Source organism: Haliotis rufescens, unplaced genomic scaffold (genome assembly GCF_023055435.1).
Source record: "Haliotis rufescens isolate VD_foot unplaced genomic scaffold, xgHalRufe1.0.p SCAF_17, whole genome shotgun sequence".
In the NCBI taxonomy this organism is placed as follows: Eukaryota; Metazoa; Mollusca; class Gastropoda; order Lepetellida; family Haliotidae; genus Haliotis; species Haliotis rufescens.
Genome location: NW_025963857.1, coordinates 19,156,733 through 19,184,075, shown reverse-complemented (window position 1 = coordinate 19,184,075; position 27,343 = coordinate 19,156,733). Strand labels below are relative to the sequence as shown.

The window sequence follows — 27,343 nt, the reverse complement described above, 5'->3', positions numbered from 1 at the left end:
ACACAATGTTTTTCTAAGTTAAATTGCGCAAAGTAATAACCACGCTGGCTGTTCAAAGAAATCTTGATCAAATAAGACATAGCTTGGGAAAAATGTATTCTGAATGATATCTTTTGACGAAAAGGTGTACTATTTATAGACCACTCGGTGCTCCTTCTAAAGTTGTCTTTCAAAGCGTAACGTCCCCTCTCAGTTTGAAAGATCTCCTTACTGAAAGCCTGTTTGTATTGGCTGGATTGACATGCCATTGGATATAATGCGAACCGAGGAAATTGTAAGGGACAGCATACATGATACATAAAGGTAATACAGGTAATACATTAAGCGGCAAGCAGATTCGGTCGACTGTTGCAGTGGCGGACTATGTGTGCCGACATTCCTGAGAGAGTAATGTTGTCGTACTTGTTATTGATTGTGCCACGATATGCACGAGCAGCTGCAACGACTAGCAACGAATCTGTGTAGTTGTCCCGTGAGGTGAATCATTGATTCAACGCTGTTTAAAACATTGATGCAACTTTGGAGGAAAGTTCTTAGTGAAGTATATCATAGATGTTTACCCATTGCGTGAGTCTGATGTTGGGGTGACGTGGATCGTGATGTGTGTAGACTTGGATCCAACAGAGCGTCAGCGCAGACGGACAACTAAGGAAAATAACTTACAACTTTCAGAATGCCAAAGGGACGAGCTGCATTGACTTGACTTATCCATGGAAAAAGGTGAACGCTTAGCTTGTGGTTTATGATGTTTATTACAGACCTAACCAGTTGGTAAATGTCTTCAAGGAAGTGACAATGGCGTCTCGGATCGCCAAGGGCGTGTTCATGCTCGTTGTAATGAATATGGTGATGGTTATTATCTATATTAACCTATTGGGGTCTGACGTCACTCGGGGGTTGGTAAAGAGCATACCTAGTCTTACTAAGAGGACAAAAGAAGAAAGACAAACAGTCCCCCTTGTTGAAAGAGCACCAGATCCAGCATTATGTCCCGGTATCACACGACCCATGGATGTCCCGGACGCCCAGATATGGCAACAAGTGGGTCTCGGTGACAACGTCTACGTTTTCTCAGCATTCTACGACGACGTTGGAACGTCTGCTATCGTTCGGCTTGTCGGCCTGGCTGTCTGGAACAGTGTCCCCCTCATGTGCCAGCTGTGGTTCAAAGTCACAAAGGAAGTACAACTTACGGAAATCCAGGCACGTGTGGACATGCTAAAGGAGAGTCATGACAGAAGGTAAGTATTGTCTGCCTCCCTGGGAGCTACGGGTGGGTTAGTAGTACAATGTCTCACATCTTCCTACGGCGACTCCCCCGTGAAGATCCGGGGTAGAATAGGTATTCAGCAACCTATGCTTGCCGTAAAAGGCGACTATACTTGTAAAAGGTGACTAACGGGATCGGGTGGTCAGGCTCGCTGACTTGGTTTATGCATGTCATCGATCCCAATTGCGTGGATCGATGCTCATGATATTAATCACTGGATTGTCTGGTCCAGATTCGATTATTTACAGACCGCCGTCATATAGCTGGAATATTGCTGAGTGCGGCGTTAAACAAAACACCAACCAACCAAACAACCCTTCGGCGACTAGTTTCTTTGCCTTTGTGAGTGAGTGAGTGAGTGAATGAGTTTGGGTACGTTAAACATTATTCCAGCCATATCCAGGCGGGGGACACCAAGAAATTCTTCACGCACTATACTCATTTTATTTCGGTTTAACCACTACTTTCCGCCATCGACCCATACATCTGTGATGAATTTGCTCGCAACATATTGACATAAGTTCGTCAACACAACAAGAAGGTGTCACCCATCGTCAATACTTCACTGATTTGGATTCACTACGTTCATACAACACTCAAACGTACATATATCGCTTTGCAAACTGTAGACGCTATATGTAGCGAAGGTTCCAGCGATCCCCGAAGGGTTGACTGTCTATCTTTCTTCTATCTGCCTAAACGACGTACCCGTGAAGACCCGGTTAGAATTGGTCTTCAGCAACCCATGCTTGTCGTAAGAGGCGACTAACAGGATCGGATTGTCAGGCTCGCTGACTTGGTTGATGCATGCCATCGTATCCCAATTTGCTTGGATAGATGCTCATAATATCAATCACTGGATTGTCTGGCTTCAGATTCGATTATTTACAGACCGCCGTCATATAGCTGGAATATTGCTGAGTGCGGCGTTAAACAACAAACATACAAACAAACAAACATACCTAAACTAAGCTTGCGGCGCGTACCAACAGTGGATTCAAGGGGCAAATCGGTTCTACTCCTCCGACTTCGATGTAGAGTTTTGCATAATGACCCATAGAGCTGCGCCAGGTTTATTTGTAATGCACGTTCTGAATGGACCTGTGAATTTCTGTTTAGAATCAACTGCAACAACAATTGGGTCCAAAAGTGGCTCCCACAGGAGATATCGCTTGGATGAGATCAAGCGATATCTACACTGTAGTTATCGCTGCAATGAAATTGCATCACAATGCTTTGCAGACAATTTTGACGTCATTGTTACCATTACGTCACAATCAAATGACATCACTAATGGATCTGCTACTGAAGCTGTTAGCAGTACATTTTACACTAAAGACACTGCTAATTTCTGTCTACAAACTGAAAAAAGTTGGAAGAATGATGTTGGGCGATAAATAGATTATCACCCTTGTGTCTTTTGATATCAAATATATCAACACCGGTCATCTGTATCCACTGTTGATGGAGTGAGTGAGTGAGTGAGTATGGTTTTGCGCCGCTTTTAGCAATATTCCAGCAATATCACGGCGAACCCGGGTCTTCGGCGTGACGAGCGAACGCTTTAACCACTAGGCTACCCGACCGCCCCCACTGTTGATGGAGGAACGTAGTGTATATAAACCCGTGATGTATTGACAATGGGTGTCTCCCCAAAACGTTTATTCATCTAGCATCATGATTAGCTTGACAACACTTTCTAAGCAGCAGAGACTCTTCTCACAAAGAAACTTTCCCGATAAGCCCCGAGGTGCACGTCACAGAAGCGGATGAGCAAATATATTTTACTGCTTTCAACAACATTACAGCAATATCACGTCGGGGACATAGAGATAGAGCTGAATACATAATACACGTAATACCATTTGTGCAGAATATGTTCCCAGCATTACATTCTTGTTACAAGAGACGACTGAAAGGGGATCGTGTGTTTACAATGTGTTACATATGACTTGGGGGGCTTATTGCCGACTGAAACATTTTCTACTGCAGTCACATTAATGTTTTTTTTTTAAAAGAAAACCTCAGATTGTTTCATTTTTTCCAGGTACCGAGCCGTGTACATTAAGTGTGACTTACCAAAAAAGAGACGCCCATACGCTGTTTCAATCGTAACGAAGTCATGCGAAAAACCACTTCATTTTTTACCGGTGCTGTATTCTGAGAAGACTTCAATAGACTTTACAGTGTGCGTGACACCACTCAATTTCAAATATAGCCGAGCCTACGAACTAGTGGAAATGGTAGAATTCAATAAATTAATGGGTGCCCGAAAGCTAATGTTTTATAATCACAGCACGGGCAACAATGTAGATGCTGTCCTGAAGCACTATGTTGCGGAAGGATCTGTAAAAGTAGTGCAGTGGCATCTTCCAATGAAGGTAGACACTTGGCCCCCAAGCAAAGAGGTGGAAGTGCACTACTTTGCACAAATTGCAGCTTTGAATGATTGTTTATATAGACATTTGCACAGCTCGAAATACATTGTGTTCACGGATCTAGATGAATTTATAATTCCAAAAGTAGGCCAGAACTGGTCATCTTTGGTTCAGAAAAGGTTATCAGTGAAACCCAACAGTGGTGCTTTCGTTATAAAATGTAACTTCTTCAGGAAAGAATGGCCTAAATATTCGGAGAATTTTACCGGTAGGAGTGACGCTTTGAAATATAAATCCATCATATTATTGAACGTGTTGAGAGAGAGCACGGCTTATGAACACTTCACACGTTCAAAGTATATCATCCTGCCTCTCCGGGTGGAGACTGTCGGTGTGCACAAGATCTGGACGTACCGCCCGGGCTACTCAACGGACAAAGTGGCGAAAACCGATGCCCTTCTTCACCATTACAGGGACTTTGAAGCGCCTAATGATAAGAAGAAGAGGATCAGCGATAAGTACGCCCACCGTTTCAAGGACAAGCTACTGGTACAGCTCAGATCTACCTGGGCTAAACTTCCCATGGTGCCTTTGAACATCCCTTTGTCAAACTACAGCATGCCCGTGTAGGCAATGAGCATTCGTGACCAACTCGTGTTATTCCGGGACAAGCCGAATAGCGCGGAAATGGGCGAGTGGTGACGAATGGGCAATGAGAAGATTGGGCTTTCGGATGTGTGCATTCCTTTATGGGTGTCTATATGTAGCGCAATATTGTGATCATGTAAAAATCAGTCTATAAAGTACCACATTTACGTTCGCCTATATTTATTCCTGTTTTTCAGAAGACATAGAATGGTGTGTTTGTGTTTGTATATATATACTGATGGAAATGAATAAGGGAACAGTTAGTTTTAAACTCAGTAAAGTGATATTCTATCATGGATTCCTAACCTTGTCTACCAAATACGCATTGGAAATAATGCACACAAACACATCTCAACATTTGATTCTGATGTGTTGAATTTGCATGCGCGCTATTTTCAAATGTACTGACAGTAATTCCCCATATTTTTCATTGGCCATTGTTCGTTTTATCAGGGTATGGTTTCACAAACGGAAACATGGTTTACATGGTTTATTTTGTTTTCATGATCTCTTGAAAATCGTCAACATTGAAGAATTTGTTTTCAGTACATGTATCTTATTTACAGTTAGTAACCGGATTGTCAACTCACAGCAAGCTGCAGGCCGTGATATTACTCAAGTATTATTCAAGCGACGTCAGTATACACTCGCTCGCTCAATACAGTGAGTTCACCTATTCACCAACATGACGTTAAAGAGATAATTTAGAGGTAGCTATCTCATCAGTTGACATGTCTTATAAAGTTTGATGAAAAAAATACGTTTTAATGCAAAATGAGTGAGTGGCGGTACCGATGTGCTTATGATGGGGCAAGACGTACTTACTCTTGTGTCAGGGGGCACGGGTGGCCCAGTCGTCTAAGGCGCCGCGATTCGCTGTGCAGAGTTGCGTCCCTTGGGCACGCCAGAAACCTATGATTGTGGGTTCGAATCCCGGTTCGCCCCGATTATGTTTCTAGGTTTGTCAGCACCATACCCGTGCTCGTGGGTTTCACCGAAGTGGTAAACGTCTGAGACCTGCATCACTTCGGGCTTTCCTCCCACATTAAGCTGACACGCCGGGATATAACTGGAATACTGTTAAAAGCGGCGTTAAACCCAACTCACTCACTCACTCACTACTCTTGTGTCACTGATTTTTAGTGATCCATTTATACGATATTCACTGCTATTTTGCCTTTAGCATAATCCGGTTTAACCACTACTTTCCGCCATCGACTCATACATCTGTGATGAAAGTGCAAGCAGCATATTGACATAAGTTCGTCAACACAACAAGAAGGTGTCACCCATCGTCAATACTTCACTGATTTGGATTCACTACGTTCATACAACACTCAAACGTACATATATCGCTTTGCAAACTGTAGACGCTATATGTAGCGAAGGTTCCAGCGATCCCCGAAGGGTTGACTGTCTATCTTTCTCCTGTCTACCCAAACGACGTACCCGTGAAGACCCGGTTAGAATTGGTCTTCAGCAACCCCTGCTTGTCGTAAGAGGCGATTAACATGATCGGGTGGTCAGGCTCCCTGACTTTGTTAGTTTATGTCATCCTATCCCAAGATGCTCATAATACCAGTCACTGGATTGTCTGGTTCAGACTCGATCATTACAGACCGCCGTCATATAGCTGGAATATTGCTTAGTGCGGCGTTAAACAACAAACATATAAACAAAACATTATAAATATGCTTCAATCATTGCTACCCAGACTTGCTTTAGCAATACGCATGTGAAAGTTTTTTTGTTTTTTTTTTAAAAAATTCTGTTGGTATATTATTAATCTATGTACCTTTAAAGCCTCCAGTGTAAATAAATAAATAATCCTTCTGCTATAGCAATGGATGTTAAAGTTTACGTCTGTTGACTGTAGGTATATTGTACACACCACCGGTTTCAGTAGTATATATGTAATATAGTTATCGGGCTGTACTAGTTTACTGTTAGAATCCCATGGAGCGCCTTTTTTTTTATATACTTTAATAAGTCCAAGTAACCAGGTATCTGGGATTATTCCATAAGTGGAAATATGGTTTAAAACATCGGTATATTATGTTACTAATAAGTCGAATGTAACAACGATGTGATCATTATCAATGTAGTGTGACCGGGTATTTTAGGTAAGTAACATCCCACTTTAAAATTTCTCAGTCATACCTATCACCTACATTTACAGTATCGTGTGTTTCATATTCGTTAACTTATGGTAAATAAATAAATAAATAAATAAATAAATAAATAAATGATATTTTTTCGAAATGTTTTATGTAATTGAGCTCTCGAGGGGCAGTGGGGTAGCCTAGTGGTTAAAGCGTTCGCTCGTCACGCCGAAGACCCAGGTTCGATTCCCGACATGGGTACAATGTGTGAAGCCCATTTCTGGTGTCCCCCGCCGTGATATTGCTGGAATATTGCTAAAAGCGGCGTAAAACCATTCCCACTCACTCATTCACTAACTGTATTAACGAATATACTTATCCACACTTGATTTATACATTTTTCTTCTTTACTCGTCAATAATATATTCGAAATTTGGCACGGCCTTTTGCGTTATACAAATCTCCTGCGAAGTTCTCTACATTATCCCAAACCAAGGTTTGTCTTTCCTGAGAGGAGCTCAGGGTTTGTTGACAGTTTTTTTGTGTTCCAAAAGCACGTGAGACGCCGGCATGCGCGTGCGCGATATCATCACGGATACTTACTGTCGTGGTTTCACCCTGACGTGAGCGCGCATTGTGGATTAAACTCTTGAGTATGTTCACCTGTTTTGGTTGGGTTGGGTCATATAATTTAGGCCTGACATTTTCATCTTTATTTTGTTACTTTAGGAGGTTGAGTTTTCCCTGTGACTGATGCTTAATCTGCTAATTTAACTGAAAATGAAACAGGACAGTGCACGTCTGACACTACAGTTCGTTTGACTCCAAATGAGAACGATGAATTGCAAAATAACTCGAGATCCAGAAAAGTGTATGAAACATCAATACGGTACTTGACCATGAATACCCTGTACCCAACAAAATCTGAATTTTGTTTATTTTCAGACCCATGACGGATGAAGTTCTTTCAGAAACTATCATGTAATTTTGTATAGAAATGTGTACATGACACGTAGGGGGAAAAACCGTGGAAGGAACAGCGCAAGCACGGTCTGAACGTGCTACACAGTGACCGTGTTCATTCAATGACAAGATGCGCTTCTCAGCAGATGTTAAACAGTTGATGTTGAATGTGTATGATTTCTTTAGAAGTGAAGCAGAAAGAGCAAAGCCTTTTTATGCAATTAATAAATTCTTGAAACGAGCTTCAAAAGCTGAAGTTCTTTAAGAAACTATCATGTAATTTTGTATAGAAATGTGTACATGACACGTAGGGGGGACAAACCGTGGAAGGCACAGCGAAGCACGCATGCACTGCACGTTCTCTTGTAGGGGAAATGACAGAGCGTTAGAGGGGCCGTCTCATGATAATTTCATGACTGGGTGAGTGCGGATAGAGAGAGAGAGAGAGAGAGAGAGAGAGTGAGTGAGTGAGTGTTTACGAAATATTTGTCCAAGAAAATGCTTGAAATCAATAAGTTTGTTGTTGAAAATATAATAATTGTCTGGCACAAACATATACACTGCTGCAAGATGTATTAAAAATATTATATTTAGACTCAGTTTTATATGTCTGGTTTGGAGCTGTAGCTGAAGAAATACCCAGTCTCCATACAAAATCCCTGGTAAATATCATATTACACATACGGCGATATTTCTCGTGCTACTGTCTTACGGCCGTCTACTCTAAGGGACACTGTAGCGCTGGCTCAAAATCCATGCACGGTATAGGGGCGGTCGGGTAGCCTAGTGGTTAAAGCGTTCGCTCGTCACGCCATAGACCCGGGTTCGATTCCCGACATGGGTACAATGTGTGAAGCCCATTTCTGGTGTCCCCCGCCGTGATATTGCTGGAATATTGCTAAAAGCGGCGTAAAACCATACTCACTCACTCATGCACGGTATATGGCTGCTTTGACTTCCTAGAGAAATAAACTCATTTTATTAGCTGACCATACACATCACTACCCCGCAAAGCGGTCGTATGTATTTACGGGTGACGGGGACGGTAATGTATACAAACCCGTCTTGTCGAAGGTAGCCATCGACCATGGAGTGTGACCGGGGTCCGTGAATATCCTCTGCCCTCACCCCTCGTCTCCCGTGACTGCTACCCCGTAACTCCGACCGTGTCAGAAGTAATTTCACAGACATCTTCCCGAGACGTTTTTCAAAGTCTTGTTTCCACATCAAGCCCTCTTTCCGGTGCTAAATATGATCGGACTATAGCACATATCAATAGTCCAATCTGAGAACGTTCACAAAATCAACACCTACGACTGGTTCACCTTCGTAACATCTTTTAAACCCCCCAAAGATTGCCTTTGTTTTTGTGTCATGGATGAAATCGCGAATGTTTTCGTTGTCTAATCGACTTGGCCGTCGCCTATGGTAGTCGCCATATTTGTGAAGCTCAATCAATCAATATTTCTTACAGAAATACTGAAAAGCCATAGACCTATCACCGCAAACACGAAAACGTCGTTTTTTTCCGTATATGGTCATTGGACGGAAACACGACTAAAAATTCATTAAAATTGATTAATGGGTTAGCGTCTAGAGAGTGTCCGGAAAAGCGTCGAGTTTTTCAAGCATAAAATGGACTAAAAACGATGCTTTTTGCTCCGCTTTGTACAACTGTCAACGGCCAATCAGATGGCGCTGGTCCCCCGACGCACGTGATGCCCAAGGCTTCCTTTCGGAAGCATTAGGTTTCGTATTTCTGGCATGCCTTGCTCTAGTATCTGTCGCGCGCAGCGAGATTTGCTGATTAGTCATTTTTAGGATACCTCTATCGGATAATGGGTTTGTTTTTCATTTGGTTATAACAGTAACTAATTTTGTAATGTGTAGTTTACACGATATACGGCTTTTCCATAGGACGAGAGGTGGGTCACATGACGTTTTTCACGTGACTGTATTCTTGAAATTACGTAAGCACTGACTACTTCCACATTCCTGTGGAACACCCTGGGAATTCCCAAGTACGAATTCATACAGAAGCGTTGTTTCTCATCATTTAGACCCTTTAATTTTGAACCTAGCAAAGTCATAGAGTTTGGTTGCATGCCCGTTCAAGGATACCCTCGCTACAACTCATCCTAGAGACCCCCCCCCCCCCCCCATGGCCTATTAAAGCTGATAGTAAGTCAAGGCACCATGCGTGTATATGATCTGTTATTATATGTGTTAAACAAATACGGTTTTGGGCGTTAATAAAATACACTGACGCATGTATATTCTAATCAATTAGATAATTGAATATGCTTTATTTTACATATTACATAACATCACTCCACAAAATTTGGACAGTTGCAGTAACACACTACGGTGATCGCATTAAACACCACTTTGAACAGTATTTCAGTTATACCACGGTGTATCAGACTGATGTGGGATAAAAATTCGAAGTATTTCAGGCCATCCAACGGGTGTTCGCGAAAGGGTGAGCGTATTCTGCCACACAGTGACACCCATAACAAACACATGCAAGGACAAGTCAATTGTTCACCTGAACAAAACACGGAAACACACAATGATGCCCGTCCTCACTATTACCGAGCATGTTAATTATATTGTCCGTCAAAAACATGGACGAGTATAAACAATATGTTCCTACAGGTTATTATGGAATACTGTAAGGGGCATTTTCGCGATCTCGCATTCTCGCTATCTCGACCTTTGGAAACGAGCTAAATATTCCAAAAACACGAGAATGCGTGTTTTTGATACATAGCACTTTTTGACAAAAATCGACAACGCGAGAATGCGACATTTGGACATGATGAAAAATCTCGCAATCTCGACTTTTCAAATTAGGCCACAAAAACACAAAATCGCGAGAACGCGAGAATGCGACATTTTATTTTCTCGCGATCTCGCGTTCTCGTTTTCTCGTTTTTTAGACGCTGTCCGTGCGCATGCGTAATATCATAAGGTCAAGGCGCATGCGCTCATTAGTAGTCATGCACAGTGGTCATGCTTCTTTCATGCTCTTCATTCTCCAAGTAGCATTTAGAAAATGTATGACTTGAGCTTGATAATGCAATGTAATATACATACACAACGTCCATGTAGAGTAGAGTGGACTCCTACTGTTTTCTATGTACTTTAAATTAAAACCCTCAACATGCTAAATATAATTTAACAAAAGAAATTGTGCACATGAATGTTCATGGATAGTGAAAACATTAAAGTGTCCGGAAGCTGGAGACAAAATATCAATGTCAGTGAGAGAGTAAATATTGCATATAGCCACATCAGCAGTATTGCTGTATCAGTTACAGAAATAATCACATTACTATTCATTAAAACAAAATTCTCCAAGGCCAATTTGTAGCATTCGGCTGAAATGAGATTGTCCGATGTTTTACACGACACCATAGTCGCTACTTAAGGCATACAAAATTAATTAATAGATTTTCATCCTTTCCCACCTGACTACAAAACACCCCGCCTTACTTTATTCTATTGCCTCAAACTTCCTAGAAATAGAAATATCGCTAATATGTGTGTTTCTACTCCGCGCACGTAGCCCTATTAAACACGCATGATGCATGTGAATCGCATCCTTCGACAGCAATTGTACACAGATGCCTTAACTAGTTCGATAAGAAAACAATAAGATGTTTATACTGAATATCCAGCCTGAGGGACCGGCATGGCTCTGAATAAGTGAGTGAGTTTGGCTTAACACCACTTTGAACAGTATTTATATTTCAGTTATACCCTGGCTTGACAGCTTGAAATGGGACAAAACCCACCATCATAGGTTTCTGGCACGCCCAAGGGACGCAACTCTACGTACACAGCGAATTGCGACGCCTCAGACGACTGAGCCACTAGGTGACTGTATAGGTAATTGGCAGAAGAACGCGAGATCGCGATATTGGTCAAGTTTCGCAATCTCGCGTTCTCGCGTATAACTGTATAAGCAACTGACACAAAAGCACAAGATCGCGACATAGCGACATTGGTCAAGTGTCGCAATCTCGCGTTCTCGCGTTTTTGAAAAGAGTTGCATATGACTGAAAAGGCAGTTGACACAAAAGCACGAGAACGCGAGATCGCGAGATAGCAACATTGGTCAGGTGTCCCGATCTCGCATTTTCGCGTTTATAACGGTTTGAGTCGAAACATGCAGCGCTTGCCAATAAGAATTCGCATATATACACACAATGACATGTTATAATAAACATTCTTCATTTGCACTGGTAGTTACACTGATTAATTAATGGAATTGATTGTCTCTGAATAGTTTTTGTGTACTCCAACCCTGCATAGAAGCCTGCAGCAAAGTCTGTGACGAACATGTTCCCTTCAAACCAACATAGGCATATTTTGATAAATGAAACATCTTCGTGTGCATAAATGGAATCCCAAATGTCTACTTCGTTTGCAGAATTCGTTCAAGATAATAATACTCTCTGTCAATGCGTTCAACATGTACATACATTTCATACATGATATATTGACATGGTCCCAGCTAGCAAACAAGAGTTCTAAGAGCTTACTGTTTCGGCATAACTTCATCTATTCACCTGAGGCAACAGCTTCCTTTTGCAAAAAAATGGGTCCTCACTGCCCCAAGAATATATTCTTTCCGCTTTTGTCAACGTGGTCAGGAATTTGTTTCGTTGGCAAATCGAAATTGGTTATTCACTAGCATTCTCAAGCATTGATGTTTCATATCTCTATACAGGAGTATTGGTTGATAACAACATCTTTCTACGATATTGTCTACGTTCCACCGGTGAGTAAGCGTTAGGCTTAGAAAAAATGTTTGCAAGAAATTGTATTTTTGAAGACATCACGATACAGTTTTTACGATGCATCACGTCTGCACTAGCGCTTGATAACAGCCTTGTGTTTGGGAGTCTCAGTAGTTTAAATTGCTGCTCTTGATATAATTGTTGATTAAACTTTGATACTATGAACAATATAAGGTTATATGAGAGTATGACTTTAGAACGGTAACATGCGTTATTGTATATCTGATATATATATATATATATATATATATATATATATATATATATATATATATATAATGACAAATAGAACAATGAGTAGTACGTCCAGATTAGTGTATAGACAACATCTAAAAATTAAATTCAACAACTCTCCTTTTAAGTCTTTTTTCCTGACTTAAAAGTAAATGAAAGAACACAATCGTCCGGAATATGTATAATTCTGGGGCACTTCCATGTGACTATATAGCATACAATAATACAGTCAATTAGGCGGACGAACCTCAAAAATATTAATAAACATTAAAATAAGCAATATCGGAAAAATGTATATGCATATAATATCTGGCAATATACACCAAGATCACCTTCTACAAATATAAGTTTTAAAAGCCAGTTGATATTCGTTTGCGTATTTGACGATTATATAACTTTCGAAAGTATAAATCCTTTCCCTACGCTCAGACGTTCCTGAGCCTGGCACTTTCCTAATTATTTTAACTAAAATTATTACCGTTACCATTGTATTAGTTAATGGGAAACGCGTGCCGATCAAGTACGTGCCATAAATTAAAGCGACATTGTACGATTCCGAACTTATCACGAGACTGTGTTTATGAATCATTGTCAAATAGTGGTGACATAGTGGAAACAATACGCGAAATAGCGCATGTACACAACGGAAAATTTGACAAGGCATTAAGCAATCCGCATGCGCAGAACGATTGATTTCAGTACTTCCGCTAAGCGCTTCGAGTACAGCGTCAAACTCGGGCCTGTAATCTAACACGCGAGAACTGACCAATGAAATCTGAGAAGTAGGAATACCGGTAGACGCTGTTGCTTGACTGACAATGTCAATCAAGAAAGGGAGGAGCTTGATGATATTGTTCTCTCCCAGTAAATTCCGATGTCAAATAACGACGTTATTTGGACGGGAAAACGATGGTTTGAAAGCGTCCAAATAACGTCGTTTTTCCGTCCAGTGACCATATACGGAAAAAACGACGTTTTCGTGTTTGCAGTGTATAGTACATATCTTTGTTAATAGTGGGTGGACACATTGATTACTATATATTTAAGTCACTCATCTTATCATTTCTATATATGGAATATATACGCAGTCAAAGGCTTCAGTACATTAATATTTGTAGATGATATTATGGCGTTAAACCTTTAATATATTTGGAAATTGGTACATTGATGGGTGTAGGGATGTTTGTAGGTTCGTGAAACTGTAAGAGAGAAGAACAGTGATCTGATTGGATATCTCGTGTTCAATACAAGGGGCACAACTCGTGATCTACGCGAGGTGGCGCGAGGGTCGAGCCAAGAAAAGTGGCCTTTGTGTGTGGCAAGGGTAGAAACTAGGCTTTGATAAAGGCTAGTGGACACGCTTGCCTCGGGAAGATATTTCACAGATTGCTGTGGAGTGATATGATGACTAGCACTGTCAGTCAAGGCGCGGACAGTGGCGAAAGTTTTATTGCATATCTTCATGTTGGGGTTCCCCCAAGGAATGTGGACGTACGGTAGTCTGTCAGTATTTACGTCAATTCAATAAAAGTCTCGTGAAAAACGTATGAACGTCACAATGTGTCATTCATACGCTTATTTAAGTCAGTTTCGAAGTCATTAGACCGACATATGACCCAATGGAAAAGTCGCATTACAAAAATATACTCAACAACAAAAGTTCCTGTGACACAAATATTTTAGCGTATTTTTCAAACAAGTAAAGTTTGTTTTTCAATATTGTAGTACATGTATGGAATCAAGTCCCAAAAACGTAACTGCTACAGAAAAGCATGCATTCCATGCAAAAGTTGACTTTTATGCAAGATCCATGCATTTCACTACCCAAGAATGGGTATAAAAACATGTGCGTTAAAGGGATTCCATATGCATTGTTTAGCATCGTGCTGACAACAACCACTCAGAAAAACAACAAAATTACGCAATTATTCAACATTATGAAATGCCACGGCTGTCCGAAAATGAGCGTCTGCGAGCCATTGGTATGCTTGAAGCAGGATCCAGTGAACGTGATGTTGCGAGACAATTTAACGTCCACAGAAACAGCATTTGGTGTTTATGGCAACGTTGGCAACAGACGAATGCAGTCAGAGACCATCCTCGGAGTGACACACCACGCGTAACCAATAATCGACAAGACAACTGGATTCGAACAACACACCTACGAAATCGATTCCAGCCAGCAACAGTGACTGCAAGAAGCGTCCCTTGCCTTCGACGAATATCTTCACAAACCGTACGTCGTTGCCTCAGATGTGCAGGGATTGTCACCAGAAGACCCGCCAGACATCCCATTTTGACAGGAAACCACCGTCAAGCACGTCTACAGTGGTGCAGACAGCGTCTACGCTGGACGGCCATGCAGTGGGGACAAGTTCTATTCACTGACGAGTCTCGTTTTCACCTCAGCCACAGCGATGGATGAATTCGACCCGTTTGATAGTGGTAGAGGGAAATCTCAATGGACAGCGCTACTGCGATGAGATCATCGGGCCTGTTGTTTTACCGTTTTTGCGTTGTTATGGCCCAGGCATTACCTTTCAACATGACAACGCCCGGCCTCATATTGCTCGACTTGTTCAGGATTCTCTTAAAAAAAACTACGTGAATGTCATCCCCTGGCCGGCTCGCTCTCCTGATCTCTCACCAATCGAGCACATGTGGGATGAGATGGATCGGCGCCTTCGACGTCAACCACGTGTTCCACAGACACTACAGGAACTTCGAAACATGCTCCAGCAGATATGAACACATATCCAGATAGGTCCATTCCACGAGACGAAATGTGTTGCTTGCATCGCAACCAGAGGTTGATTTGTTAATTGACATTTTGGCATGTTCATGTGTTTTTTTTTATGAAATCAGGCATTTTCTGAAGTCAGTATGGCAAATTAAATCATTTGAACACTTACAGGAGTCTTTTATCTGTTGCAAACTGAGATTGTTTCAGATTTGGTAAAAAACATAACTTTGCAATAAATCTGACTCAATGTCACAGGAACTTTTGTTGTTCAGTATATAAACATATATAATACGTTGAAGTTGCCGTAAGACAGTATCACAGCTGACGATAGTAAGTGAAGCGGACACAAAATATTCAGTAACACGCCAAGTTTGCCAAAGTTTTACCCTCCTCCCTGGTGGCAGTTGGTCATTATCATAAGCTTCAGGGTTCACATTCTCTTGACCGATATTGTTCACAGAGGTATATTTCTGGACCAATTGACTTCCAGCTTTAAATATACTGAACCGCAAAAGAAACGTCACCCCAAGTAACATTCAAGTTGTCATTTGAATATCTGGGTAATTTTTGTCAAAGTTTCTAAAATTTAACATTACCTTGTCCGGAAAATTTGATGATAAAAAACCCCAGAGCAGATGACAATAAAACCGATCGCTCAAACGCATCACGACAACGGCCATGGTAACCCGATGCAGGTGAGTTCCGTGCAAATTGAAATGCACAGGCGTCCCCCCATTTCTTGCCCTATAAAAATCCACCCAGATCGGATAACATTCATTTGTTATTGAATTGCTACCACATGCCAAGATTGACAAGAAATCAGCGACACCAAGCCCTTGGACGATTGCAAGCTGGACAAACCAAGTCCACGTAAGGACCATATACAGGCTCCGGCAACGGTACCAGACCACCAACACTACAGATGACCGACCACGTAGTGGAAGACCAAGGGTCACCACCCGACGTCAGGATCGTCAGATTGTGCGACAGCATCTTCAAGATCGCTTTGTTATTGCTGCGGAAACTGCACGACAGGCCATGGGGACACACCAGCGACACATTAGTGCGGACACCGTCTGTCGACGATTGACGAGCAGACACCTCCACTGTCACAGGCCATACCGAGGACCCATTCTGACACCACGTCATCGCCGGGACCGTCTTCAGTGGGCAACACAGCACCAGCACTGGCGCGACCAGCAGTGGAGAAGAGTCCTCTTCTCACACGAGAGCCGTTACTGTATCTCAACAGCAGAGAGAGGGAGAGAGAGAGAGAGAGAGACTGGCGACGCCGTGGGGAACGTTATTCGGATGCTTATGTTGTTGAGAGAGACTCCGAGCATCATGGTGTGGAATTGGTCTTGCACAGATGGTCGGCCCTGTGGTCTTCCAGAACATCGGTCCAGGGAGAGGCAATGGTGTCACAGCAGCTCGGTACATTTATCAAGTCTTGAGACCACACGCCATTTGGCACGTCGCCGCACGTTTCCACACTGAGAGAGCAACAAGAGACTTCCTTCAGCAGAATGGCACCAGAACCATGCAGTGGCCTGCCCTCAGTCCCTATTTAAATCCTATTGAGCACCTGTGGGACGAGATTCAAAGAAGACTGGAGGACGTCCTATCAAGGCCGTCAACTGCAGCTGAACTGCGTCAGGCGTTCCACAGAGTGTGGGCTCAAGTGCATATTGCCTTCATCAACCGCCTCATCCATTCCATGTATCGACGTTGCACGGCAGTCATCAATGCACATGGCGGACACACGAGATACTGACTTGTGATGCCATTTCTTTAGAGACTAGTGTTGTGTTTCACTTTAAGAATATTTGACACTTTAATTTTAACCTTGATGATCAGTTTTGCCAAGTTTCGTCTTTTTAATATGTCTCAAAGTATGTTAACAGTGTTTGGACAAATATGGTTTCTCATATATCTGTCCATGGTGACGTTTTTTTGCGGTTCAGTATATTTGAGGGGGTATACAAAATTTGAGCCTAATATACGTACGTAACCTTTTATTGTGTTTACAGCTCAAACCACCTGTTCCATCCCTTCTCCAGGTCAGTTATTGTTGGGTTTCCACACTATATTTTACCACAACTGAAATACCACCTGCGCGTTGACAAAACATGTAATCTACTTAGGAATGTTTTCGTCTCAAATGGCATTTAATTAATCTAAAAATAGTTTTGTAGGTTTTAGTTCTCAGATTTTAGTTTTTCAGTACATAATGTTTGCAATATAGACCAATTGGCCTTTGTAAAGTTCCATCTTGTTGAAGGTGGATCGTCAGCGGGATTTATACTTGTAAGCATTGTTGGAAAATGATCACTTCATTAAAGATCATCTAAAATGGTTGAATGTCAGTGAAAGATCAAGGTGAGAGTATGTTCCTGTGGCAGGATGCAGATAGGCGTTAGAACCATCATTGAAGATGCATAAGTCATTGTGTTGAGAAATAATCTTTAATTACTTTTCAGTGTCTTGTGCTCAGAGACAGCAATGTTGATATTAACAAACTTCTCAATTTGACCAGATTGACGGATTGCTGTCTCTTTGCATATTCCACATGGAGAGACCCGGATCGAAGTTTGGTGACATTAATAACCTCTCTGAAGATGCCAACAATACCCTTGGAGACTGCAAACGGATTCAATTTGATGGGTTCCTTGTCACAAGCTTTAAAAATAAAAAAAACACGTGGCCAATAGTCAGATCATTTGGGTAAATTCTCTTCAAGCAAACATCATGGAAATGACATACCTATTCCAATGCTTAGGGCGTTCATAACAAACGTTTCAACATTGTTTTCAATGTTCCGTTGAACCTTTCAACTAATCCATTGCACATGGGGTGACAGGGTGTGGTAGTTAATTACTTCTGTGATAACAGTTTTCCGAACTCTTTCATAAAATCTGATGTAAACTGTGTACTCATATCTGTCAAGGTTTCCTTAGAAACTCCTACTCTACCGAAAATAGGTACTAGCGCGTCAGCGCTGTTGCTGTGTCAATATTCGCTGAGGGTATAGCTTCTCGATGACGGAGGGCATCGTCTACTTGTGTGAGAACATACCTGTTTTACCGATCTGTAATAGGATCCAGTGGTTCCACGAGATCCACGGCAACTCTTCCAAACTGCATTTCAATGCCCGGGGTACAATGGGTCTTATAATGCTTGCTGTAAAAGGCGACTATGCTTGTCGTAAGAGGCGACTATCGGGATCGGGTGGTCATACTCGCTGTCTTGGTTGATGCATGTCACCGATCCCAATTGCGTGGATCGATGCTCATGATATTAATCATTGGATTGTCTGGTCCAGACTCGATTATTTACAGACCGCCGTCATATAGCTGGAATATTGCTGAGTGCGGCGTCAAACAACAAACCAACCAACCAACCAACCTCTGGCTCCTGGAATACATCCTATGATGACACCATACAGTGGTATCAAACAACATTGCATCAACTTGGCCAGTACATTATGGTGTATTGAGATGAACTGTACAACCCGTGGCACTGTATTCAATACCATTTATGGCTGTGTACGTTCCTGTTCTGGTCTTGTCAATGGAATCTGGAAGAAAAACATGCTGTGGTACAACCACTATCACGGATAATACTGACCTCTTGACCTTTGTACTGTTACATACTGTCTTGGACTGTTTATTTTATACTGGGTTGTTGTGTGGTGCAACTTCTAACTTCCTTCTTGGCTATCTGTGATCTTTAATCAGAGAGATGTTTACCTTTCCTATAAGAAAGAAAACATTCACGTTGTGATAAAGAAACATAACTTGTACCCATAACCCGACCTTTTCCTTGGTTGTTTGGCTCCCTCTCTTTCTCTTCTTTCTCCTTCTGATACTCCCTTCCCTATCTTCTGTCTCCTTCTGATATTAACAATACTAAGTCATCCGTCAACTTCTAAGTAATGCCTATCAAACAATTTATCCTTCTGATATTCCCTCTCTTTCTCTTCTTTCTCCTTCTGATTTTCCTTGTTTCTCTTCTTTCTCCTTCTGATATTCCCCCTTTCTCCTTCTGATATTCCCCCTTCCCCTCTTTCTCCTTCTGATATTCCCTCTCTTTTTATTCTTTCTCCTTCTGATTTTCCTTTTTTGTCTTCTTTCTCCTTCTGATATTCCCCCTTTCCCCTCTTTCTCCTTCTGATATTCCCTTTCCCCTTTCTCCTTATGATTTTCCTTTTTTCTCTTCTTTCTCCTTCTGATATATCCTCTTTCCCCTCTTTCTCCTTCTGATATTCCCTCTCTTACCGTTCAATGCGTCTTTGTTCCTTCCACGTCTCTCTGTTCGTCTACGAACTGCTTGAGGTACGTACCCTCTAATCCAACAGTTTGACCAAAAGCAACAACTTTCTTAATATTCAAGTTTCCATATTAGCTGAATGATGAGACCAGTACGACATCGTGCAACACTTTTAATAAGTACCCGGATCCTCCTCCATGAAATGTTACATGATGTGCACTAGAGGAAGCAGAAATGACAGAACCCTTATGTAATACTAATCTAATACTCAACAGCTAAATGCTACTATTACACTACTACTAAGACACTACTAAGACACACTACTAACACCAACTAATTATACTCTTATTAAAGACTATACACTAAATTACACACAAGGTTATACACTAATACTGGGGCTGTGGGGTAGCGTGGTGGTTAAAGTGTTAGCTCGTCACGCCGAAGACACGGTTCGATTCCCCACTTGGGTACAACGTGTAAAGCCCATTTCTGGTGTCCCCCGTAGTATTATTGCTGGAATATTGCTAAAAGCGGCGTAAAACAATACTCACTCACTCACTCTACTCCAATCCTTCTTATTACATACTATATATGTACACATACCAATACTGGTAGATCAACTACAATTACATACAACAGTATATCTACAATGCAATCAAAGAGGTTCAGGTATAAAACCTATCACATGGTATTTCACATCACAATAACACAGTGATAAATGTCTACACAGACATGTAGAAGGGAATCTTCCGACGACAAAAAATAGTTCTAGTCTATCATGACACAGTATGAATGTTAATGACACAGATAGTCATTTGCTAATTGTCCTCCACGACAAACATTGGGCAAGTTAGATTGACCTTAGTCAATATATTGTCTATAATGACAACAGTTCATATCGAAGGGTGTGGAGATACAGCGTTAGTGACTACTGCATTTACTCACTACACTCTTGATACAACACTTAGGAGTCACGTCTATATTGGACACAGCAACGTTGTGGTAGCTCATGTCTGCCTTCTCTCAGACGCTCCCCCCGCTACACGTCTTGGTGCATATCAACTTGTCCACAGGTTGGGACGAAACGACGTTTGTTTGTTTGTTTGTTGTTTATCGCCACACTCAGCAATATTCAAGCCATATGACGATGGTCTGTAAATAATCGAGTCTGCACCAGACAATCCAGTGATTGATGTTATGAGCATCGATCCACGAAATTGGGATACAATGACATGCATCGACCATGTCAGCGAGCCTGACCACCCGATCCCGTTAGTGACTCTCACGACAAGCATAGTCGCCTTTTATAGCAAGTATTGGTCGGTTGCTGATGGCCTGTTCTAACCCGGATCTTCACAGGTGCCTGTATGACATTTACAGTGCGATATAAGAAGATATATTTAGAAGTAGGATGAGTGATTGAGTGATTTGGGTTTAACGCCGCTTTTAACAGTATTCCAGTTATATCACGGCGTGTCAGCTTAATGGTTGGAGGAAAGCCCGAAATGATGCAGGTCTCAGACGTTTACCACTTCGATGAACCCCACGGGCACGGGTATGGTACTGACAAACCCAGAAACATAAAAGGGGCGAATTGGGATTCGAACCCACTATCATTGGGTTCTGGTGTGCCAGAAGGGACGCAACTCTGCACAGCGAATCGCAGCGCCATGGACGACTGTGTCACCCGTGCCCCAAAGAAATAGGATGAAATCTGAGATACAGGATGAAATATGATATGTGATATTGCGATACAGGGTGATACATTGAGAAATAGGATGAAATATTGAGAGTGATCATGATATATTTTGGACTTTCTCTTTCAGGTTGCTGTCTGGGTGATATAATGTACTTAATGACAAATAGAACAAGGATGTGAATTGAGACTGTATATATGTCTGCCAAGAAGATATGTATGGTGATAAACATGATTACTAGCTATCTGATCAAACAACAGCCAACTGACGTGAAGCTCATCTTGATATTATTTATTAGTCATACATACTTCATCTGAAGTGCGACAGACCGGCGTGTGTTGCTATCGGTGACGCCTAAGAGGGCTTTTTCTCCAAGGACATGAGACCCTGTACCAATATCACCTACTTGCAGGGTGCATAGAACTGTTGCAAAGTAGGTGAATGATTTGTCCGCTAGCAACCAATTTAATAATTTTGAATTTGAGTTTGTTTTTAAGGAGGCTGCGTTAAGTGGTTACTCGTACTCATATACCCATATATTGAGATGTGTCACAGCGTCATGGCTCTATAGTGTATCGGGTTCGGGGAAAGGGTTAGTTTAGCAATGTATCTAGATGTTTTGGGTTTAGTATTTGGACAATAAAGTTTAATGTGCAAGCGTCCATCAGGATGACACATGCTATCCATTTCAAAAGATAGATACACAACGACGGGGCGACAGTCTTTAGCTGAACATTGAAGGCACGCATATATCTGGTTGTTGTGTTAGCATGATCAGCGCCAAGGATGTACGCGTAAAAGTATGTTCCATGGATAAAGTAGTGAAATGAGTATGTTAAAAGTATTATTGATGGAGCACTGCAAGGTCCATAATGAGGATGACTCCACTATCCAGGGTCTCATCCAAAGGATGGAAGCCCTTTCGTATGTCTATATGATCGCCAAGCTAGCGATGATATTTAATCACACGCTGAACGACTTTGAAATATCTGTTTGTTTGTCGCACTACACATTTATAGATATAACAGCATAGCGTGGCGTGAGTCAGTTACATCTGAACAGTGGTGAGATAACAGGGACATATATAAGCCTATTTCACTCCTCGTTCCGCCTCTCTGCCACCGTCACCGTGGAGAAGCAAAGGTATATGTAGCTCACCTGCATCTAGTGGGGGCTGTATATCTGGTACAGCTTCTCAATGTATCATTGTTTTGAAAGCATGGTACTCTTGTTTTCTAGATTTACATTTTCTAAAATTTGTCAGTTTGTTTGTGAAATTCCTCATTTTGGTACTTATACTTTGCCACTCACAAGCCTCAATCTCGCGCATCAAGTTCAAGTTATTGAGTGAGAGAGTTGGGTTTATCAATCATTTTAACAGTATTTCAGATATATCACGGCGTGTCAGCCTAATACGGAATGATTGAGTTGGGTTTAAAGAAACGTTTAACAGTATTTCAGATATATCAGGGCGTGTCAGTCTAATGTGAAGTGACAAAGTAGACACAATTTATGGATAACAACCTCTTAAATTGCTGTAAAGGCGACGTTTCGGTATAGAAGATAATTCGTGAATACACTCTGAAGATACTCGGTCCTGTGAGATCGGACATGACCAGTGATTCCAAACATACCTTGTCTCTCAGTGGGTCTCCATACTATTACATTTGACAGATGCTGGGTCAGCGATATCAAATCCTAAGATAATTCATGCGATTTAATCTGGTACATTTTACCTTTATATAATTATGGCATAAGCCTGCGGTGTAGTTTAGATGCAGGGCATTGGGTTATAAATACCTCACAAGTCAATCAGATTCGTAACATATCAAATGGGTCCATGGTAAGGTAAATTTAAAACAGAAATAATATTTTTCAGTTATCCGACAATCCAAGATGGCGAAGTACCAAAAGTACATTGATGCAAGTCGTAAAGGGATCAAGTTCATGGCTGACAACCTGGACGAAAATGGTCAGTTCACTGGGGAGGATGTCAGGTACGACATCGACTCCATGTACAAACTGCCCAACCAACTACTCCTCGATGGCAGACCGAGAGAGGCCAACCGACTGCTCAACAATCTGAAGAAGAACTTCTTGCAGCAAAACGGAGACTTTCTGTCTTTTCCGGAGAAAACCGGTTGGGAGCGGAAAACGAGTGACTGGCACGTGACCTATAACTGGCCATACGTGAACGCTTGGATTTGTATGGCTGCCCAGAAGGCGGGGAGATTCGACATTTCATTCCCATCCTTCAAGTACGTTCATTCTATTCATTCTTTGTGTGACCCGTGTAGATCCGAGGCAGAAAAGGTCTTCAGCAACTCATGCTTGCCGTAAAAGGCGACAATGCTTGTCATAAAAGGCGCCTAAAGGGATCGGGTGGTCAGGCTCGCTGACTTGGTTGATGCATGTCATCGTATCCCAACTACGTGGATGGATGATCATAATGTCCATCATTCAATTGTCTGGTCCAGACTCGATTATTTACAGTGCCACGTTAAACAACAAACAAACAAACATTCTTTGTGTGTTGTCCTTGACTTACATGTTCAGGATCCTAATGACGTAATTAACGTGTAAACAGCCTCGACAGACTAAAATGGCCTATACAAATGCCACAACGTGTCTTCGATTCTATATAAGAAACCCAATCCGAACTAGAGGTAGTTACCGAAGCATCTTCAAGGTACATGCAAAGGTTATTATTTCATGCCCTGAAAGCTCGTTAACTCGAAATTCTATAACTCGATATACAGTCGCAAAGAATCTATATTGACTCCTTGTTAAAAAATGTGGTCACTCTGTTTATCTCGAAATGCGGATAACTCGACATCCTTTCTACGATCTTCAGAACTTTGAGCTGACGTACTTTCGCTGTATTATAAGCCCAAGGAATGTTTGATTATTCTTATCTATCAATAACCGGTTTCAACTTATCTCAGACAAAATGTCATTATACAATATGTGCAATATGTCAAAACTGACACTCTGACTAGTCCTTATTCTCATGTTATAATCTCACCGGACTAAACCTTCGGTCCCACGGACGTCCGGTGTCAACACAAAAGGGAGTGAGTGGGTATGGTTTTACGCCGCTTTTATCAATATTTCAGCAATATCACGGTTGGGGACAACAGTAATGGGCTTCACACATTGTACCCATGTCGGGAATCGAACCTGGGTCTTCGGCGTGACGAGCGAACGCCTTAACCGCTAGGCTACCCAACACAAAAATTCCCCCCTAAAGATCCGGGTTAGAACGGCTCTTCAGCAGCCCATGCTTGTCATAAGATGCGACTAAAGGGATCGGGTGGTAAGGCTCGGTGATTTGGTTGATCATGTCATGATGTCAATCACTGGAATGTCTGGTACAGACGTGATTATTTATAGACCGTCGTCATACAGCTGGAACATTCCCGAGTGCGGCGTTTAACAACAAACAAACAAACAAACACCAAAACACCTACTGTTTTGTGAGGGCGGTGGGGTAGCCAGGTGGCTAAAGCGTTTGCTCGTCACGCCAAAGATCCGGATCCGATATGTGACATTGGTACAATGTGTGAAACCCATTTCTGGAATCTTGAATTAATATTGCTAAAACCATAGTCACTTACTCACTAAGTCACTAGACTAGTGATCAAAACGTTTGCGTTCCGAAGGCAGGTTTCGATACCCCGGCGAAGACCCAGGTTTGATTCCCGACATAGGTACAATGCGTTTGGTCCATTTCTGGTGTCCCCCACCGTGACATTACTGGAATGTTGCCAAAAGCGGCATTAAACCATACTCACTCACTCGCTCTCTTCAGCTATCTGAAGACGTTCTGGAACCCAAATCTGGGAGCGTTCAACTGGTGTGAGCCGTACGACGCAGCCAAAGAGGGGAAAGGCGTGGACCAGTCCAGCTGCATCTTCCTCAACTCGCACCTGGGCTTCACCTGCCTCTACTTCGGAGGTAGGTGGGCACTCAGTGAACCTGGGCCTGCTAGTTACTGCTAACCTGATAGAACTGAGCGAGCCCAATCTCATTAAAATCAGACCTTAGTTCTTGCTACCGCTGAACAAAGATCTAAGGACAACCCATTACGGGTCACGTGAGAACGGGATATAACCATCAAATAAGATGGAATCGCTTGCAAAGTATTTCTATAGCTATATTCCTGTAGGGAGTCCTGATCAGAATGGATTCCTGGTATCCTATGTTTGTCGAGCTTGTCAAATGGCAGGGCTCGGACTAGGTAGATGGTGTCACATCGTACCCGGAATGTCTGATCGTTGCTCATGCTCTCCGTCGCTTGTTCTCCTTGTCCATACTCGCCTGTTTACAGGCCACTTTGATATAACTTGCATAGTGCTGAGTGCGGCATTAAACAACATTCCCTCAATTTCTCACTTACTGCATATTCGTCATAACTCATTGTTATTTTTATCATTATCATTATGCTCACAAAATAGGCGAGGCGGTCGGGTAGCCTAGTGGTTAAAGCGTTTGCTCGTCGCTCGCCCGAAGACCCGGGTTCGATTCCCGTCATGGGTACTGTTTGAAGCCCATTTCTGGTGTCCCCCCCCGCCGTGATATTGCTGGAATATTGCTAAAAGCGGTGTAAAACCATATTCACTCACTCACTATCAATAGCATTACGCTCACAAACCAGGCGAGGCGGTCGGGTAGCCTAGTGGTTAAAGCGTTCGCTCGTCGCTCGCCCGAAGACCCGGGTTCGATTCCCGACATGGGTACAATGTGTGAAGCCCATTTCTGGTGACACCCGCCGTGATATTGCTGGAATATTGCTAAAAGCGGCGTAAAACCATATTCACTCACTCATTATCATTATCATTACGCTCACAAACCAGGCGAGGCGGTCGGGTAGCCTAGTGGTTACAGCGTTCGCTCGCCCGAAGACCCGGGTTGGATTCCCGACATGGGTGCAATGTGTGAAGCCCATTTCTGGTGTCCCCGCCGTGATATTGCTGGAATATTGCTAAAACCATATTCACTCACTCACTATCAATAGCATTAGGCTCACAAACCAGGCGAGGCGGTCGGGTAGCCTAGTGGTTAAAGCGTTCGCTCGCCCGAAGACCCGGGTTGGATTCCCGACATGGGTACAATGAAGCCCATTTCTGGTGATATTGCTGGAATATTGCTAAAACGGCGTAAAACCATAGTCACTCACTCACTCACTCACTCACTCACTCACAAACCAGGCATTACACAATGATTCCAATAATCGATGTCCGAATACGCACAGATCTGGACAAAGCGAGATCAACTGGGGATGCTATCATCAAAGCGTTTGACGGTCAGCCCAACCTTGACGAAGGCCTGTACATGAAGATTTCAGGCGACAAGGGCGAGGTAGTCACCGAAGGCTGGGGCGAGGATCCCAAGAAGACGCTCTTCTTCGTCGTCAAGAGGAAGGTAGGGGGTCAGATGTACTGGCAGCTCGGTTATCCGATCATATTCCTGTACAAGCTGCACCTGGCGACGGGAGAACAGCGCTACCTCGAGTACTCCAAGAAGGTCGCCGACTTTGCCCACTCCTGCCATAGCGACGTCCTCACCTACGACAAGAGCCACAAGGTGATGTACGGGGCGGGGCTTCTTGCAGCGGCCACAAAGGAGGAGAAGTATAAAAAGATGGCGGAAACCATCGCAGACAGCATCCTCGGTCATCAGGGGAAAGATGGACGCTGGCTGCCCGAATGCCCAATTCTGGACATATTTGATCAGACATCAGAAAATGCGGGCTGGTACAGAGAAATGTTCGTGGAATTCGACGCGTTTGAGCAGGATTAGAAGGTTAACGTTGAACAGTTGTGTTGTGTTCGACGCGTTTGAGCAGGATTAGAAGGTTTACGTTGAACAGTTGTGTTGTGTTCGACGCGTTTGAACAGGATTAGAAGGTTTACGTTGAACAGTTGTGTTGTGTTCGACGCGTTTGAGCAGGATAAGAAGTTTTACGTTGAACAGTTGTGTTGACATGTTGTTATTTTCAATTTCTTTCTCAGAAAGGGTAAAAAAGAATTGAGAACATGTAGGAACATAACCCAAATGCGTATTTTCAGCATTCAATTTACGCTCTTGTTTTTAATATAATGTCATGTTATGACAATCTTTTTCATCAGTTCGTGTGTATACTTGATTGACACATTATCATGTGATTGATAATGTGATGCTGTCCTGTATATGACCTTACATGTGCCCAATAAATCCTCGCTTCACATA

At 42.4% G+C, this 27,343-nt stretch overlaps 1 protein-coding gene across 5 annotated transcripts; it reads left to right on the top strand.

Annotated features, from left to right (window-relative positions):
- On the top strand, positions 1–27,343 carry LOC124129721 (beta-1,4-galactosyltransferase galt-1-like). Of its 5 annotated transcripts, none has more exons than XR_007221744.1 (5): positions 1,099–1,241; positions 22,992–23,370; positions 24,924–25,069; positions 26,367–26,969; positions 27,074–27,343. XR_007221744.1 is itself a non-coding variant. In XM_048397672.1 (5 exons), exons 1-5 carry the CDS (start codon positions 1,232–1,234, stop codon positions 26,964–26,966), a joined length of 1,083 nt encoding a protein of 360 aa, XP_048253629.1. In that variant the 5' UTR covers positions 1,099–1,231; the 3' UTR covers positions 26,967–27,343. The 5 variants fall into 5 exon arrangements, 3 of the variants coding, with proteins under 3 accessions (XP_046360470.2, XP_048253629.1, XP_048253630.1); XR_007221743.1 differs by having other exon boundaries at positions 26,367–26,984; positions 27,089–27,343; XM_048397672.1 differs by having other exon boundaries at positions 26,367–26,908; positions 26,961–27,343.